Raw genomic sequence first — 16,937 nt, 5'->3', positions numbered from 1 at the left:
AAGTGACCAGAAGTCACTTCTGGTTTCTTCTGTTTTTTAAAAATGCCATTTCTGGGACTCAGATGGACCGGGGGTGGTGGTTTACAAATGGCAAAAATGCCCCCCCAAAAATGAGGAGTTTTGGTGGAATGAGAAACTGAAAAACAATTTTGGGGATTTTTTTGTTTTTGTTTTATATGAAAATTCAGGTGGAGGAGCTGACTCCAGGAGACCCCTGAAGGGTGCACTTTGTCCATTCCTGCCTTAAACAGACACAGTATGGTACCTTTTGCTTTTCTTTTTCTTTCTTTTTTAAAAAACACTGCATGATTATGTACTATTATACCAAATATTAAGCAAACATTCTATCCACGCAAAGTTAAAGAACCCCGAGCAACAATTAGTTTTGCTTGAATACCAATTTGAGAAATACAGTATGACCTAGTATGCACAGACTAGTACCCAAAGTTTCACTTACCCACATCTGGAAAAAAAATCTCTCTAGGCATTTTCTAGGTCCTCCAGCATGATTCTATGGTATGCATCCAGGGTAAGTTGACCATAGATTGGCACTGGAAGACCTAGAAATGCCTAGAGAGGTGTTGTCTCTAGGAATTACTATGTCCTCCAGCACAGCTCTATCATTAATTTCTGCCAGAAGTTGTTCATTTCAATAGGGTTCACTATTATCCATGGTTTTGCACTTTCATGGTAAATCCAGGAACATATCCCACATGGATATGGAGGTCATATTTTATACGGGTAGCAACAGATCAAGCCAAAGATAATATTGATTAGCACTATATTGATTAGAGGATCTGTGTCAACTCTAGGCCTCAGAGAACAGCAACTGGTACAGGGCCACTGGCTATTGAGTCCTCCTACAGGGGCTGTTGGGCTGGTATGGTATGCCGCCTTGAGTCCCTATACTGGGAGAAAAGCGGGATATAATAATAATAATAATAATAATAATAATAATAATAACAACAACAACAACAACAACAACATGGTAGGAGGCAGTCTGCATTTAATTCATAACATAAATGTATTCAGTTCTGCCAAGAACAGCAGCAGGAAAAGGTAACCATAAAAATGGAAGGCAGATGTTCTAAAAATATATGTAAAGCAAGATTATGGAAATGTATCAGATGATAAATTTATAAATTGTTACCTCAATGAAGCAAAATGCATTTATACAAATTATTTACAAAGGCAAATAACACGTAAAATGTACACACCACTGTCTGCAATGTATTGCACTAATTGTTTCTTGATAAAGACATAGTATTTCAACAACATTTTAATGGATGTCAAATGTTTACTTACTCCTGGAAATATGTGTTAACATTGCATGTGCTGAAGACCAGGACTGAACTAAATAGCTTTAACAAATATAAATATACATCAGTGTATAAACATTTTAAAACTTAAAATCATCCAGTCTAAACAAATCCTATATGTTAGCAGCCTTGCTAAGAAACTTTTGGCTATCTTCTATATCCATTTCCTAGAAATATAAATCAAGAGCAATTCCATTGACATCAGCCCAGTTGCTCTGTATTTGCACCACTATAACTGAACCCAAAACTGATGTTGATAGCAAGGGAATGATAGAAGTTAAGATTTTATCTATCTGTAATTTTTGTACATTTTATTATTACAATTTGCAAAAATTTAAAGGGATGTGATATCAACACAGCTACCTGCATTAGAAACAATAAAGAACCCATTCTAGATTGGAAGAAGCAATGTCATGAGTGCATCTGAATGAGATAACTGGCTCAGGGCAAAAGACTCAGTATTTCAGAAGTACAAGCTTCATGATATAATTCTGAAAAAGATACAGGCATGTGTGTTAAGAAGCTATTTACACAACAGCCCTGGCAAGATACATACGCGCGCGCGCGCGTGTGTGTGTGTGTGTGTGTGTGTGTGTGTATTTCTCTTTATTGGAATGGAAATGACGTACGTGTGGCTTCAAGTCATTTCTGACCTATGATGACCCTAAGGCGAACCTATCATGGGGTTTTCTTAGCAAGACCTTTGCCATTGCCAGTGAGGAGGTTTGCCATTGCCATTCCCTGAGGCTGAGATAATGTGACTTGCCCAAGATCACCCAGTGAGTTTTATGGCTGAGCTGGGAATTGAACCATGGTCCCCAGAATCATAGTCCAGCCCTCAAACCACCACACCATGCTGGCTCTCAAAAAAGTGTCATACTGATTAAATTATTGGGCATGAAGAATATAAGTGCAAATTTTTACCTTATACCCAAAAAATAGCAAATTAAATTCAAAAAAGTAACCAGTTACACAAGCACATACAATGCAATTGCTCATCTCTTAACTACTGCTGTTCAGGAACAGTACTGGATACCTAAATAAACTCGTTATTTCATAACATCAAAGTTACAGTCAGGCAGATATGAACTGTTACAGAGGGCCCTTGGTATCTGGTGGTTCCAGGACTGCCTGGGGATATCAAAATCTGTGGATGTTCAAGTGCCATTATATAAAATGGCATAGTGAAATGATGTCTCTCATATAAAATGGCAAAAATCAAGGCTTGTTTTCAGGATATTTTTGTATGTCATAGAATCATAGAGTTGGAAGAGACCGCAAGGGCCATCCAGTCCAACCCCCTGCCATGCAGGAAATCCAAATCAAAGCATCCCCGACAGATGGCCATCCAGCCTCCGTTTGAAGACCTCCAAGGAGGAAGACTCCACTACACACCGAGGAAGTGTGTTCCACTGCTGAACAGCCCTTACTATCAGGACGTTCCTCCTAATGTTGAGGTGGAATTTATTTTCCTGCAGCTTGCATCCATTTCTCCGGGTCCTAGTCTCTGGAGCAGCAGAAAACAAGTCAGCTCCCTCCACAATATGACATCCCTTCAAGTATTTAAACAGGGCTATCATATCACCTCTTAACCTTCTCTTCTCCAGGTTAAACATCCCCAGCTCCCTTAGTCATTCCTCGTAGGGCATGGTTTCCAGACCCTTCACCATTTTAGTCACCCTCCTTTGGGCACGCTCCAGTTTCTCAACATCCTTTTTAAATTGTGGTGCCCAGAACTGGACACAATATTCCAGGTGGGGCCTGACCAGAGCAGAATATAGTGGCACTATTACTTCCCTTAATCTAGACACTATACTTCTATTGATGCAGCCTAAAATCGCATTGGCCTTGTTAGCTGCCGCATCACACTGTTGACTCATGTTCAACTTGTGGTCTACTTGGACTCCTAGATCCCTTTCACATGTAGTCTCGTTCAGCCAGGTGTCCCCCATCCTATATCTGTGCATTTCATTTTTCCGCCCTAAGTGCAGTACCTTACATTTCTCTCTGTTGAAGTTCATTTTGTTAGCTGTGGCTCAGCTTTCTAATCTAAGGTCATTTTGAATTTTGATCCTGTCCTCTGGGGTATTAGCTACTCCTCCTAGTTTGGTGTCATCTGCAAATTTGATAAGTATGCCCCCAATTCTGTCCGATCCATGGCTTGAAAATATATATATATTTAAAAATCCAGAAAGCAAACCTTATTTTTGCAATTTAATGTAAAGGACACCATTTTACTATGCTATTGTATATAATGGGACTTGAGCATCCATGGATGTTGTTATTTATGGGTCCTGGAACCAAATCCCTCACTGTACTCAGGATTTCTCTACACATGATCTGGTCACAGTCTGTGGACAACAGCTCTCTATTTCTCAGTGAAATTAATCTTGTCTCCAAAGTTCATTTTATTGTGCAAGAGGCAGTGTGGAAAGCTGATAGAAAAACTCTCAAAATTGCTGCAGGGTTAGACCATTTGTGCTTCCTTCACTGATTAAAGAAAGGTGATGATTTTAACTATAGAAACAAGCAAAAGCCTACTGGACTGCCAACTCAGGCGACAATCCTTTGTATGGGAAAATACAAACAGCATTAGGACAACAGGGTAGGTAATATATCATGTGCACAATGAATGTGTGCCCGATGTTACAGTTCTGGGATAAAATATTAGTGTCTATTGATCCTAGATCATTATTCAGTAGGGCTGGGCACAACACAATTCTGCGATGGAGATCACATCTTTTTTATTAGCTTCTGATACTATCTTCTCACATCAAACTTCAACATATCTTTAAGGACACTCAGTATAATAATAATACCTGAGACCCTCCAGTGACAGATGAGATTAATAGATTCACAGAATCATAGAACTGGAAGAGACCACAAGTTCTAATTGTTTCCCTTCCAACCTCACAGTCTAGCAGTTTAGAGATTAAATTCCTACCAATTGACAACAAAAGTGGACCTGGATAGAAGAATACATGTTTTGATTATCTTCTCTACTCATTATGATATTGGACATTACAACTGTCCAATAAAAATGGACAGAGTCTACTCTGTTTTGGAAGCACTACACCCAACACAGAGACATAAAATGAATGACCTTTCCCATTCTGTCATCATATCCGGGTTCTGCCTGAGCTATCTGCATAATCTGCAGTAGGTCAGCAATGGTTTCTGGTTCCCAGTTGTCTCATTAACAATTAAGAAGATTTTTACCATATAAAGAGCATAATGAATTTTGCTTGTAAAAGGATGAGTTCTGGTACAGATCACAAATTTCTGGAGAGTGTGTTAGCATATGTCTAGCATCTGAGCTACTATTTTACACCTGAATCCAGCTGGTAAATCTCACGGTGCTAGTAAAACAAAGTTATTCTGCAAGTCTACCCATCTCTGTAATAGGATTCCCAGAGGAGTATCTCTCCCCAGATGGGAAATTATTAGTAGTAGTTTGCACAGGTTTCACTGGTTATGCTCAAAAATTCTCGAGGTACTTTTATTATATTGGATAAGGAAATGAGAAGACGGTGGGTTATTCCTCATATGATGGGGGAAAAAAAGCTTGTTATTTCTAGTAACAAGGTTTACTGAAATGTGTTTGCAAACCTGTATATATATTTTTTTCTTTTTGAAAAAATATGTTTGGAAAGATGAAGTGATAGAAAAATTTTGAGTAAAATTTGAGATTTCCTTAGAAGCATCTCTATAATGATTTCACAATTGAGTTTAATCCTAGCATATTCATTTTTACTACATCATCTCTCTTTTCCTTTCCTCAGAAGGTAATTACTGTATGTTCTACCCTGTGATAGACTTTTGCTCCAAAAACATCTGTTACACATTTATGGGCTAAGTGATTCAGCATGCTGGTAAGGAAATATTGTGTGTTTGATGTACTCTAAATCTTGTTTTGATCTCCAATTGACAACCGAGTGGAGGGCCATTACCACAGAGGTAGCAATTTGACTTTAGCTAAATTTAGCTAAGAGGCAGACATTATTGTCATAATAAAGAATTGCTATATTCATGTAGATAGTATGAAGAGAAATGCCTCAAATTATCACAGGCAGTAAATGTTCACTCCTGTTCCACTAATTTCATTTTATAAAACCTAAAAAAGCAGACTTCTACCCTACTCCTCCTACCCTGATACAGGGATGCTGGGCTTATTTCATGACATGTGGAATGGTTAAAGTTGAGTCAAACTTGGGACTGAGTAGCAGGGAACTAAAAGCCAGAAGTAACCAACCAACTGTGACTCACACATCATAAAAACTTGCTTTAAAATCCTCATAGAATCATAGAATCATAGAATCATAGAGTTGGAAGAGACCACTAGGGCCATCCAGTCCAACCCCCTGCCATGCAGGAAATCCAATTCAAAGCATCCCTGACAGATGGCCATCCAGCCTCTGTTTAAAGACCTCCAATAACATACCAGAAATACAATTTATAAAAGTAGAAATATTAGATATCCAGAAAGTTTTTCTGAAAGTATTAATGTATATGGAGCACATATATACCAGCCTCCACCCTTTTTTATTTTCAGGAGATTGTACAAAAATATATATATTACAGTGAACTGTAACAATAAAAGGAAACAATAAACAGGAAAAAATGATATCAAATGTAAATACCTTGTAAAAATACAAATAATTTTGGTGCGTTACAGACCGCCGCCGGTTGCAGCGTCCAGGAACCACAGCAGCCGAACGGTGTGGTTCCCAGACGCTGCCAAGAAGGAGTGCGAAAATCGCGCTCCTTCTCGCAGCCTGGAAGAGACGCCACGAGGCGCTAGTCACGCACTTGCAGCGTCACTTCCACCGCACGACGTGCGGACGCACAGTGTCTGCTATGTCAAAATGGCGGCGGCCGTGTGGAACGGCCGCCGGCATTTGTTACGGACTCTGTCCATAATAGGAGTAGGGGTGTCTAGAAGAGACACCCCTTTTTCAAACTGGGACGTCCTGAGGACATCCGAAATGGCGGTCTGTAACCTGCCTTAGTCTTGCATTAAAGCGCTTCCCCCACTATTTAATACTCATTTTATATCATTGAAAAATCAGAATACAATCCTACATCCCTTCCTTGTTGACAGGGCTGGAGAGATTTAGGATGGGGTGTTGTTGCTTCTCCAAGGAGAGCCTTGGTGCTGGGTGGGGAGACTGAACTACAGCACAGGGCTTTAATGTTTCCAGAAGGAGAGGCAGGCTCGGCTCCATCATGCCCAGGCTCAAAAACTGATAAAAGGCCCTCCTCCCTCCATCCCAACTGCCACTGCCCTTCCTCACTGCCATTCCCTTTTCTTGTATGTTGTGTCTTTAGATTGTAAGCATGAAGGTAGGAAGCTGGTTTTTCTTGTTCTTTTTCTTGTACAGCATCATGTACAATGGACCCTTGGTATCTGCTGGGATTTCATTCCAAGACTCTCTATGGATACCAAAATCCATGGATGCTCAAGTCCCATTATATACAATAACCTTGTAAAATGGTGTCTCTTATCTAAAATAGCAATATAGGCTTGCTTTTTGCAGTTTTTATTGGTTGAATCTATGGATGCAGAATCTGTGGATAAGGAGGGTTAATGGTACAGTGATAGTGCTATATAAATGAATGATGAAGGTGATGATAACAATAATAATAGATGGGTGGTAAACCACTAGTACAATTCTCCACCAGTAGTAGCTGCCAGAAAGGCCTGAAGTGGATGTTCCACATGTGGGGAATAGAAACTGGTTTTGGATCTGCTGTTCATGTGGGATGGGAATGACTCCATCTTGGAACAACTGTGTGTGTGCATGCATATATGAGAAATCTACCCCTATCTCACCTCTCTGCTTGTGATTTGTGTGAGCTTCAAGAACTGACAATGCAACAGTGGCTCATACAATACAGCAATGGCTCTTACGATGCAGCAGTGAACCATTCCCAGCCTCGCTTCATACTGATCTCTCTGCTCACCCTTAAACATTCAAAAATGAAATCTGTAAAATTAAGAGGAATTGAAGTGGCAAAACAACAACATCAACAATAGGCTATGTCTGCAAGCAGCAGGGGGGGAGTTCATTTAATTAACCATGTAAATCTAGTAGGTGACATACTTTACCGCAGGGATGGGCAATGTGGTCCTTTGGATATTTTCAGACTGTAATTCCCATAATCATTCACCACTGGCTATTCAGACTAGGCTTGATGGGAGCTGTAAAACAAGAACATGTTGCCCACTCCTGCATTAAACAGAGCCTAGCTATACAGCATAAAAATAAAAACAGGGAAAGGAAGAGGAAGGGAGAGAGAATCTTTATATACGTGTCAACTCCAATCACTGTGGAAAAATTATTAGTTTTTCACTTTTATCCCACTCTAGCTTGAAAGTTTATAGAATGCTACAATATTTTTTAAAGAACTATTAAAATATTGTCAGGAAATTTATAAAATAAGAGAAACCAGAGTAAATGTTCCAGTGCAAATATCCCTTACAAATCCTCCCCCCCCCCACACTGATTCACACTTTACCTGTATCCTGCACCCCAACAAAATGATAGCAGATACCCATGTCAGCTATCACCAAGTATACCAGGTAAAATGCTATGGTCCCTCCTATCTGATAAGGATCTGCCATACATCATGCATGCCATCACCACTGTCACAAAATTATTGCTTTTAAAAACTGTTTGAAAGCTTTAGCTGATACAGAATGCAACAGCCTGAAACCAACTGAGTGGGTATGGGGAAATATTTTCAACAGAATCTCAGCATCTGTAGATGGCCCAATCCTTTTCCAGACACATTTGAGTAACTGATTAAACCTACCTTAACAGTTTAAGACACAAAGAGACACCGTCTTCTCCCATTTGTGGAACTCAGGAAGCTGCCTAATATCAAGTCAGACTATTGGTCAATCTAGCTCAGTATTATTTTCACAGACAGGCAGTGGCTCTCCAGGATTTCACACAACAGTTCTTCTGAACAATGGCTGAAGACAGTAGATGTTGAATCTAGGACCTTTTGATTAAAGCATGTATTTTATCACTGACCTTCAGCACATCCCCTGTGTATCACTGTGAAGTGACTAGAGGACAGAAAACTAATAATGAAGTGATTTTATTCTATTTTGTTTAGCAGACTTTCTACTTTTATGCACCTTTGAAATAGGGAGAGTTGTACATATAAATTAAATATTTTCTAATAAATCCCAGGTTCTTTCAGTCTTCAAGATTTACACTTGACCATTTCTCTGATACTCTACTCAAGCTCACTGTCCCCCATGATGATTGTGGTGCTTCCTTCATGAATTGTTCCCTTCTCCCTCAAATCCACCTAATACATCCATTATTACAATTACCTTAAAGCTCCCTGCTCCAGCCTTCCTACCTTTCACATAAAGGGGAACCCTTTCTCCATCAGAAGATAGCTATCATCATTCCTCATAACCACTCTCTTCATGTAGGTTATAAGCCAATGTACAAATTCCCAATGTGAACATTATGCAGGAAGCAAGACAGCTAATGCACAAGGCACTCAGGCATCCCACTATCACTACTTCTTTGCAGCATCTGAGGCTATCTTTAGTTTGAGGCAATTACATGAGTAGCTGAAATACTAACAGTCTCACATTGGTTTGAATAGACATTATTCAGACATTATTAGATGTCTTGTATGCTTGAAGAATCATAGAATCGTAGAGTTGGAAGAGACCACAAGGGCCATCCAGTCCAACCCCCTGCCATTACAACAATTACACATTACAGAGCCAAAACAGGAACTTTAAGAGCTGTCTCTAAGCCAGCCTTTTCAAAATCTTAGCCAATATCTGGACCACAGTGGAGCAAATGTCCTATCTAGATATTGGCTGAATTTTGTTTATAATTAATACAACAAAGGGCTTTTGTTTTGCTCCACATTGTGCTCCTAACACAAAATGATTGCTTAAAAATAATATTATTTACTATGGATCCCTCTCTCTGCTAGGTTCTTAACTCTAATTATGTATTTCTGTTATTGTCGTGTGCTTTTAAGTAATTTCTGGTCATCCTATCACAGGATTTTATTGGCATAATTTGTTCAGATGGGGGTTGCCCTTGCCTTTCTCTGAAGCTAAGAGAGTATGAGTTGTTGGTTTTAGGTCTCCCAATGGGTTTCCATGGTCAAGTGAGGATTTTAACCCTGATCTCCCAATGTCCTAGTCCAGAACTCAAACCGCTGTACCGCACTGGCTCTCACGTGTATTTCTAGTCATTAGTAACATAAATTATTTTCAAGAATGAACAAAACTTAGTGGATACTTATTCAACCTTCACTTAACAGGACTTCAACCTCTTCTTAGGACCAACATGCTCAAGCCACAAAGACTGCAAAGAAAAGCAAACCCAATATATCTTGTTGCCTGAACCAAAATGATGAATGCTCCCTCCATTTACCCAAGTCAAAGTGCACATTACTCAAACCCAATCAAGTTTTTTTCTGCCACAAGGGGGCGGGGGTGGGATTGTCCAGTGTAAAAGGACTCTGGGTCAAGACCAATATGCATTCCACCTTTCATGAGTTGTAGGCACTGAATTGAAACATTTTATTGCTTATAACAGCATCTGGCAAGTTGCATTCAGAAACACTTTTCTGGCGGTGGGGCAGTTGCAAATTTTGAGGTGTTCTTATTACTGCAATCCCTATAGTAACAAACCTAAGGAGAGTCCAAAGATATAGGGTGGTATTTCGATGTCTTTAAAAACACCACCACCTTTCTAACACAGGAACAAGTCTTCTGTAAAACTAAATGGGTCCTGCCCATTCAAACCAAACCACATTCAAAATGCCTTGGATTACAACAGGGATTGCTTATGAGAAAGCACTGTAGCTGGCAAAACCAATTCACTTCCAGCTGCTGTGGGGGGCTACATCTACACCAAAAAGAAACAGGAGGATCCAATAGAGAGGGCAAAAGATGTAAGTCCCTACTACTCAGAAAGGCACGCGTCTTTGCCTTGTCAGTCTTGAATCCATTATATCATTGTTCACTGAGCTACTGAAACTTTATTTAATTTCAGATACTCTCACAACATGAAACTTGACATTTCTTGGAGATGGAGTAATACACTGTTATTTGAAGAACAAGAAAAATAATTGCAATAGAAGAGACTCAAAGACTGGCAAAGGTTGTTGGGTTCAGGATAGGGGTAAAGAGGGATAAATACATATGTAGCAATAGCAAGTAATATCAAGTACATTTCTATACCACATACTGATGTACTAAGCAGTTTACAAAGTTTTTTGTGGATTTTTCAGGCTATGAGGCCGTATTCTAGAAAAGTTTTTTCCTGACATGTCACCAACAACTGTGGCTGGCATCTTCAAAGAATGCTGGCATGTAAGAAGATGATGATGATGATTATTATTATTTATAGCCCGCCCAATCACAAGGAATCCAGGCGGGTTACAGCAATAAAAATACACAGAGAATACAATAAAATAAAATAAGACAAAATGGAGTGACATAAGTCACAGTAATTCACAGCTAGGCCTGATGGAGTTGGGCCTGTCTTTTTCACTCCCTCCCAGGCCTGATAATGACAGTTGGCACAGAGGGAGGGCTCTTCTTCTTGAGGTATATATACTATTGGTTGAGAGGAAGCAATTTGCATGTTAATCTGTGTATTGTTCTGTTGTTGAATGGCAAGGCCTCAGGGTGTCTATTTAATTAATGATCAGTTGTCTGCTGGGAAACCTCCCTAACCCTGGGTGGTTTTCATTTGCATTTGCTAGTTCTTGATTTTGATGTCTCCCCAGAGCCCCTGGCTGGAATTGAACTCAAAACCTTTTAGGGAGCCAACATAAAAGCAAGATGTATGAATATATTATGAGCCCGAACAGACAGGCCAAAATAAATCTGCTTCAGGTCACTTTGGATGTATGTATCCTAAGAGGCCAGAAGCTGTGCCAAAGCCACGCTCCAGTCCTAAGAACTGGAGCACAGTTTTGATGCAGCTTCTGGCCTCTTAAGATGTGTGTGTCATTAAAACAGCATACCTCCAAAGTGACCTGAAGTAGCTTTATTTTTGGCCTGTCTGTTCAGGCCCATAGTTGTCTAGTAACTCTTGGTTTTTATAATAGCCATAGTGAACTTCTATATTTATGAAGATTTTTTAGAGAAAGGTAGACATACTGATCCAACAACTGGACACAAAGTAGTCCAATAGTGCACCCAGTATTTAGAATAGCATAAAACCAGTTATGTATAGTAAGAGTTTACAATTGTAGTTTTTTGGGAGGCATAGATATTCTGTCCCACTTTACTGAAAAGAAATTGCTCAAGAAACCATCGACTCAGAAAATGGTAATTTTGTAGATCATGGCTGCAATCCGCAAGTAAGACTTTACAGAACTGCAGCCAGCCTTAATCTTCAAAATTGGTCACTTTTTAAAGACAGCAAAGCTTATATTTCAGTAAATATGTACACTGTACATGGATATATCAGGGTGCTCTGTAAGATTGTTTTAAATCTATACCTCTGTCACAAGTAGTTTTCCTACAAGGAGAATTAACTAAATCAAGTTTAAAAGAAACAAGGGATTTAACACTATCAAATGCACTATACTGCAATGCTTGCTCATTTTAAATTGGTCACAGTAGGCAGCCAAAAAATTAGGCCTATGTAAGGGTAAACCCCCTTAGGCTACATATATTTGGGAGGCCTATGTGCTTCTAATAAGAGATATAATGCAGAGCCAGAGAACAGGGACTGGTGATGGAAAACACACCTGCAGAATCTCAGCCCACCATCCTCTTCACTGGAAAAGAACCATTAGATAATGATTGTGATCAGCTGAGCATAGGGTTGCCATAAGGCAGGACCTCCAAACCGGGACAAATGTAGGACAAATGTAGGGCCACATTTTCAAATGTAGGACACGTTTTTAAAAAATGGAGGACACATGAAAAAATTGATAATTTTTTTAAAAAGTGAATATAAATGCATGTTTCTTAGGCATGCTCAAAATGGAGGACATTTTGGCATTATTCCTAGACAGAAGGCTGAAATGTACTTCTCTTTCTGGCCAAACACCCCCCCCCCCCCAAATTCTACAAGAACATTTCCCACTCCCAAGCAGCCATAGCATTTGCAAGATCACAGGCAGTCCCTTGTGCCACTGCAAACTACATTTCCCACTCCCAAGCAGCCATAGCATTTGCAAGATCACAGGCAGTCCCTTGTGCCACTGCAAACTACATTTCCCACTCCCAAGCAGCCATAGCATTTGCAAGATCACAGGCAGTCCCTTGTGCCACTGCAAACTACATTTCCCACTCCCAAGCCTTCTTAGCAATTCCCCCCTTCCTCCTTTTCCTTGCCCCCTCCAACCCCCCCAAACCCCTCGCCCCCTCTTTTTCCCAGGTATGTCTCAACTTAGGAGGGATTTATGGGACAGATCCAAAGTCTTTTTTTCTTTTCTAATGGGGGCAAAGCCTTGAGAAGCCCTGGACCCCTGAGAAGAAGAGGAGGGGGGCTTAGAGAGAGGAAGAAAGAGAAAAAGAAGATGAGGAGGGGGAAGAAAGGAAGAAAAAGGAGAGGAGGAAGAGGAGGAGGAGAAAAAAAACGGAGTAACAAGAAGAAGAGAAGGAGGGGAAAGAGAAAGGGGGAAGCAGCTTGCCTGAGTGTAAATTCCTCCCTGCATGGATGTTGCCCAAATAAGGAAGCAGAGGGCTGGCCAATAGAGGCAGGGCAGTGCAGCAGACCCCGCCCCTGCTGGTTTCAGTCCTGCTGCTGCTGCTCCAGACAAGCTGCACAGGCAGCACTCTATAGAAGGCAGGCAGCAGCCCTGGGAGCTCAGAGTTGGGCAGCCACCCGGGGGCGGGGGGGGGGACCGGGCACGCCCCCAGGGGGCGGGAAAGTCCCGCCCACCACCGTGAAATGGCAACCCTAGCTGAGCATCATCTAAAATCAACCTCCACCCACTCATGATTCCCCTGAAGACACAGAAGGAAGAGGAGTGCCTTCAATTGTTTTTTTTAAATAAGTATTCAGAATTTTCTTTCCATATAAAAGTCCATGGCAAATTATAAACATAAGGTGATGATACACAGAAGGCATATAAGTAAGATTTCAAAGGAAGATTTTCCCTCCTTGAAAAGGCGTCGGCAGGTCTTGAAAGAAAATGTTGCTGAATCTGCAGTGGCTGCTGCTGGAAAATACAACCTCAAGCCTCTAATTAAGCTGTTCTGCAAAAGAAGTACCATCATTTCTTCCTACCTCTGAAATGTGGGACAACCATTCTCCCTCAAATAAGAGACGGTACTTTGGCACATTAAGAAATGAAGTAGCTACAAGGCTAATGAGAAACAGACTTGCCAATGTACATGGGCACACTCACATGCACACACAATCTAAAGATAATGACTAAAAATTTATGGCTGTTTCCTTCCCTGGCAGACACAAGTACAACGAGAATTTTCAGAACAGCAGACCATTTGTGTGAACATGCTGCCTTGTGTTTATATCACTGGAGACAAGCAACATGATTCAGAGCATACATACCGCATCAAAATGATACATAAAGTATTAGCACAGCTCTGGAATACTGGGGTCTGTCTGAAGTAATTCTACTGACACAATAAAGTCTGACAAGAATTTAGCACACCACACAATCAAGTAGAAGGACATGTATGTCTTTATAGTTTATCTTTTGCTTATGCTTAATCACGATCCCCAAACCAGTGAGATGTGTTAAGTAACTGACTATGACCCAGTCTGCCTGCAACAATAAGGCAGAATTATTCAGAATTCTGCTTTATTGGGAATAAAAAATGGTCCTAGCGTACGGTGCTCTATGATTCCCACTTGATTCCTCCTGCCAGTGGGAGCTGCTAAACAAACATTTGTGAATTTTTTCATGATCCATCTGAACATATCCTTTGATAATATGCAAGAATCTGAAGCCAATAACAAATCTGAACTATGAATCTGGTTTATGATAACAGCAACAAACCTGGGGCTGAACTGATCACAAAGTGGTGCTTTCTTTCTTTGTTTACCAAAGCAAGAATGATTGAATGATGTGACACAATATGCTGGTGCATTTCCCATAAGCCAGAATTTTGGCATACCATTATGTTTGAACCAGCCCTATACCTACAAAACAATATGTTGGTGAAAGTAATATTACAAAAAAACTGATCTTTTTAACTTTCTCCTTGTAATAGGGAGTCAAAACATACGCTGCTAAACAGCTGGTACATGCTTAAAGATAAATGTTTTGTTTCACTTGAGCAGCACCCCAGCCATTTGTATTTTATCTTCTCCATCCATGGGCTATTTTTAAAAAAGAGGAATGGGGGAACCTCCATTGGCACCAATGATATTTCTTTCTTTGTTCTCATCTCCGTGTGGATGAGATGGAGGTTAAATTTAAAAAATGAATTTAGCTCTCTGCAAACATTGGCAATGATCCAGATAAAGAACATTTTATCGATTTCATTTAGAGCAGGGTTGGGCAAAGTGTAGCCATCCAGATGTTTTTAAACCACAACTCCACCACTCCTCATTATTGGCTATGCTGTCTAGAGCTGATTGAATTAGTCCCAACAACATCTGGAAGGCTACCCTTTGAATAAAATGCAAAGGGATCTTAAACTGCCTTTTGCGTGTTTAATCCAATATGTAGTTTGATCATCAGGTAGAAAGCTGGAGTCATTTGAATACCCACTCACCTACACCCATCCCTCCAATTTACTTTTATAAAAGGGAACATTCAGATGCACCACTTTTCTCTGAATTGAATGTTTTACTCTAGCTGTAATAACTTCACTTTACTTTCACTCATGTACTCATTTCTGATGTAATTATTCCCCACTTATGCTGGAAATAGGTATTATTATGTCTGAACTACTGGTGTCTAAGCCTGAATAAATGCCACGTACAAAGACCAAAGTAAGTCTAACATATCACAACTTAAAGGATTTTCCCCATCTCATGGACTAGTCAAATAGCTTTACTGTTTTCCAAGAGAGGAATACACTCTTTAAGCCTAATGATTACTTTCAGCCTAGGTCCTAATGGTTACTATAGCTTGCCCTTTATCTTGCCAATAATCAACTGGAAATATGTATTTTGTTCCCTGTACATTGTTATGAATACTTTTGCAGCTACTAAAATATGGCAGGGGGAGACTCTCAAGGGTGTTTTCTCAGGACTTAACCTTTTAAATAACCCAGGACTATCACTATCCACACTGGTATTAAAACCTCTGAATTGCCCTAATAATAATGTCGACAATGTCCCCATATACATAAATATCCTCTCTGTCCTAGTATATCTCCACTGGGAATGGTTATTTTGTTCTCCTTTTGCAGCCATCCATGAATAGCCCCTTTGTATTGGCAGTACCCAAGAAACTTATCCGCTGGTCTATGTGAATCATTCGTATCATCCATTAAACAGAGATAGATTCCTCCAGGGTGCTCAGAATCAGGATAGGATCTTTTTCACTTGACAAGCTTACCACCACTAGATTGCACTCCCTATATTTTCAGAGTATAATTGTTGGTCTTGTATTTTATATGTCCCTCCATAAATTAGACATCACACAGCACACTGTTAACATCACTGAAATCACTGATCGGTCATGATTTTCAAGAACACAATAAAAGTGGTTTGAATTTCCAATTTCCATATATAATAACTGAGGCACTAGATCAGCCATGCATCTCTCAAAGCACAGAAGATACACTATTATAAATGCAGGCAGGATCTTAAACAGTGCTGGATCTTAAATAGTGCTCTCCTGCACAGAGCACTGAAGCATTAGAACAACATTTGTAACAAAAGTAAACAAACCAATGATATATATACCCTTTAAAAGTACTTAGGAGAGGGCAAACATGCACAGCAAACTAAAAAAATAGCCATACCTGGCCATTCCAAGACTGGAAAAGTTGGATGGGACAATCAAGACATCAAGGCGGGAAAATGGGTGAGTGCCCAGCAGAGCATAAGCAGCTGAAAGACACTGGGGGATAAGCTGGAGTAGAATCTCTTCACAGGATTTCTGAAGGCATGGTGGAGCAAAGATGCGATGAGGAATGACCAGCTGAGAAGTAGCAGCAGGATCTTGGAAACGGCAAGGATAAGGTACATGACCACAGGCCTGATCTGACAACCTGAGGATGAAAAGCAAATAATTGTTTTTTTAATATTCCTAATGAGTAAGGTTATTAGATATATCATTACAAATGACCTAGTTGTTTTGTTTTGATTACAATGCTTCAACCATGATACATTTGGAAAATAAAATGCATTTCGTTTTATAAGAGATTTCTGTAACTACAGATGAAAAAATAAACACCATGAAAATACACATTTTGTGAGACAACTCAAGACTAAAGATTAGAATTTTGTTGACATTCAAGATCTGATTGACAGGCATATTTCTTCTAAGGTAATATTCTGCAACAAGCCATGATAATTTAGAGCCATGTGGCCTACAACCCCACCTCCAGAGCAGCCAGTCAGCCTGCCTTATGATAGGACGACTGTTCTCAAATGGAACACACTCCCTCAGAGTGTGGTGGAGTCTCCTTCTTTGGAGGTTTTTAAACAGGCTGGATAGCCATCTGTCAGGGTT

General features: G+C 40.0%; 1 protein-coding gene across 2 annotated transcripts in view; it reads right to left on the bottom strand.

Annotated features, from left to right (window-relative positions):
• The window catches only part of AOPEP (aminopeptidase O (putative)), a 224,257-nt gene that overhangs the window by 168,928 nt on the left and 38,392 nt on the right, over positions 1 to 16,937 (bottom strand). For both annotated transcript variants that reach the window (XR_016277370.1, XM_089490878.1), the window contains exon 5: positions 16,225 to 16,473. Coding sequence is in view for 1 of the 2 variants with exons in the window: in XM_089490878.1 (XP_089347004.1) it covers positions 16,225 to 16,473 (249 nt within the window). In the remaining variant the exon portion in view is untranslated. The remainder of the gene's footprint in view (positions 1 to 16,224; positions 16,474 to 16,937) is intronic.

The sequence above is a fragment of the Sceloporus occidentalis genome, unplaced genomic scaffold (genome assembly GCF_023333645.1).
Source record: "Sceloporus occidentalis isolate IW3139 unplaced genomic scaffold, rSceOcc1.0.p SCAF_1, whole genome shotgun sequence".
In the NCBI taxonomy this organism is placed as follows: Eukaryota; Metazoa; Chordata; class Lepidosauria; order Squamata; family Phrynosomatidae; genus Sceloporus; species Sceloporus occidentalis.
The sequence above is the reverse complement of the archived record's forward strand: the minus strand, read 5'-3'. Positions and strand labels throughout refer to the sequence as shown.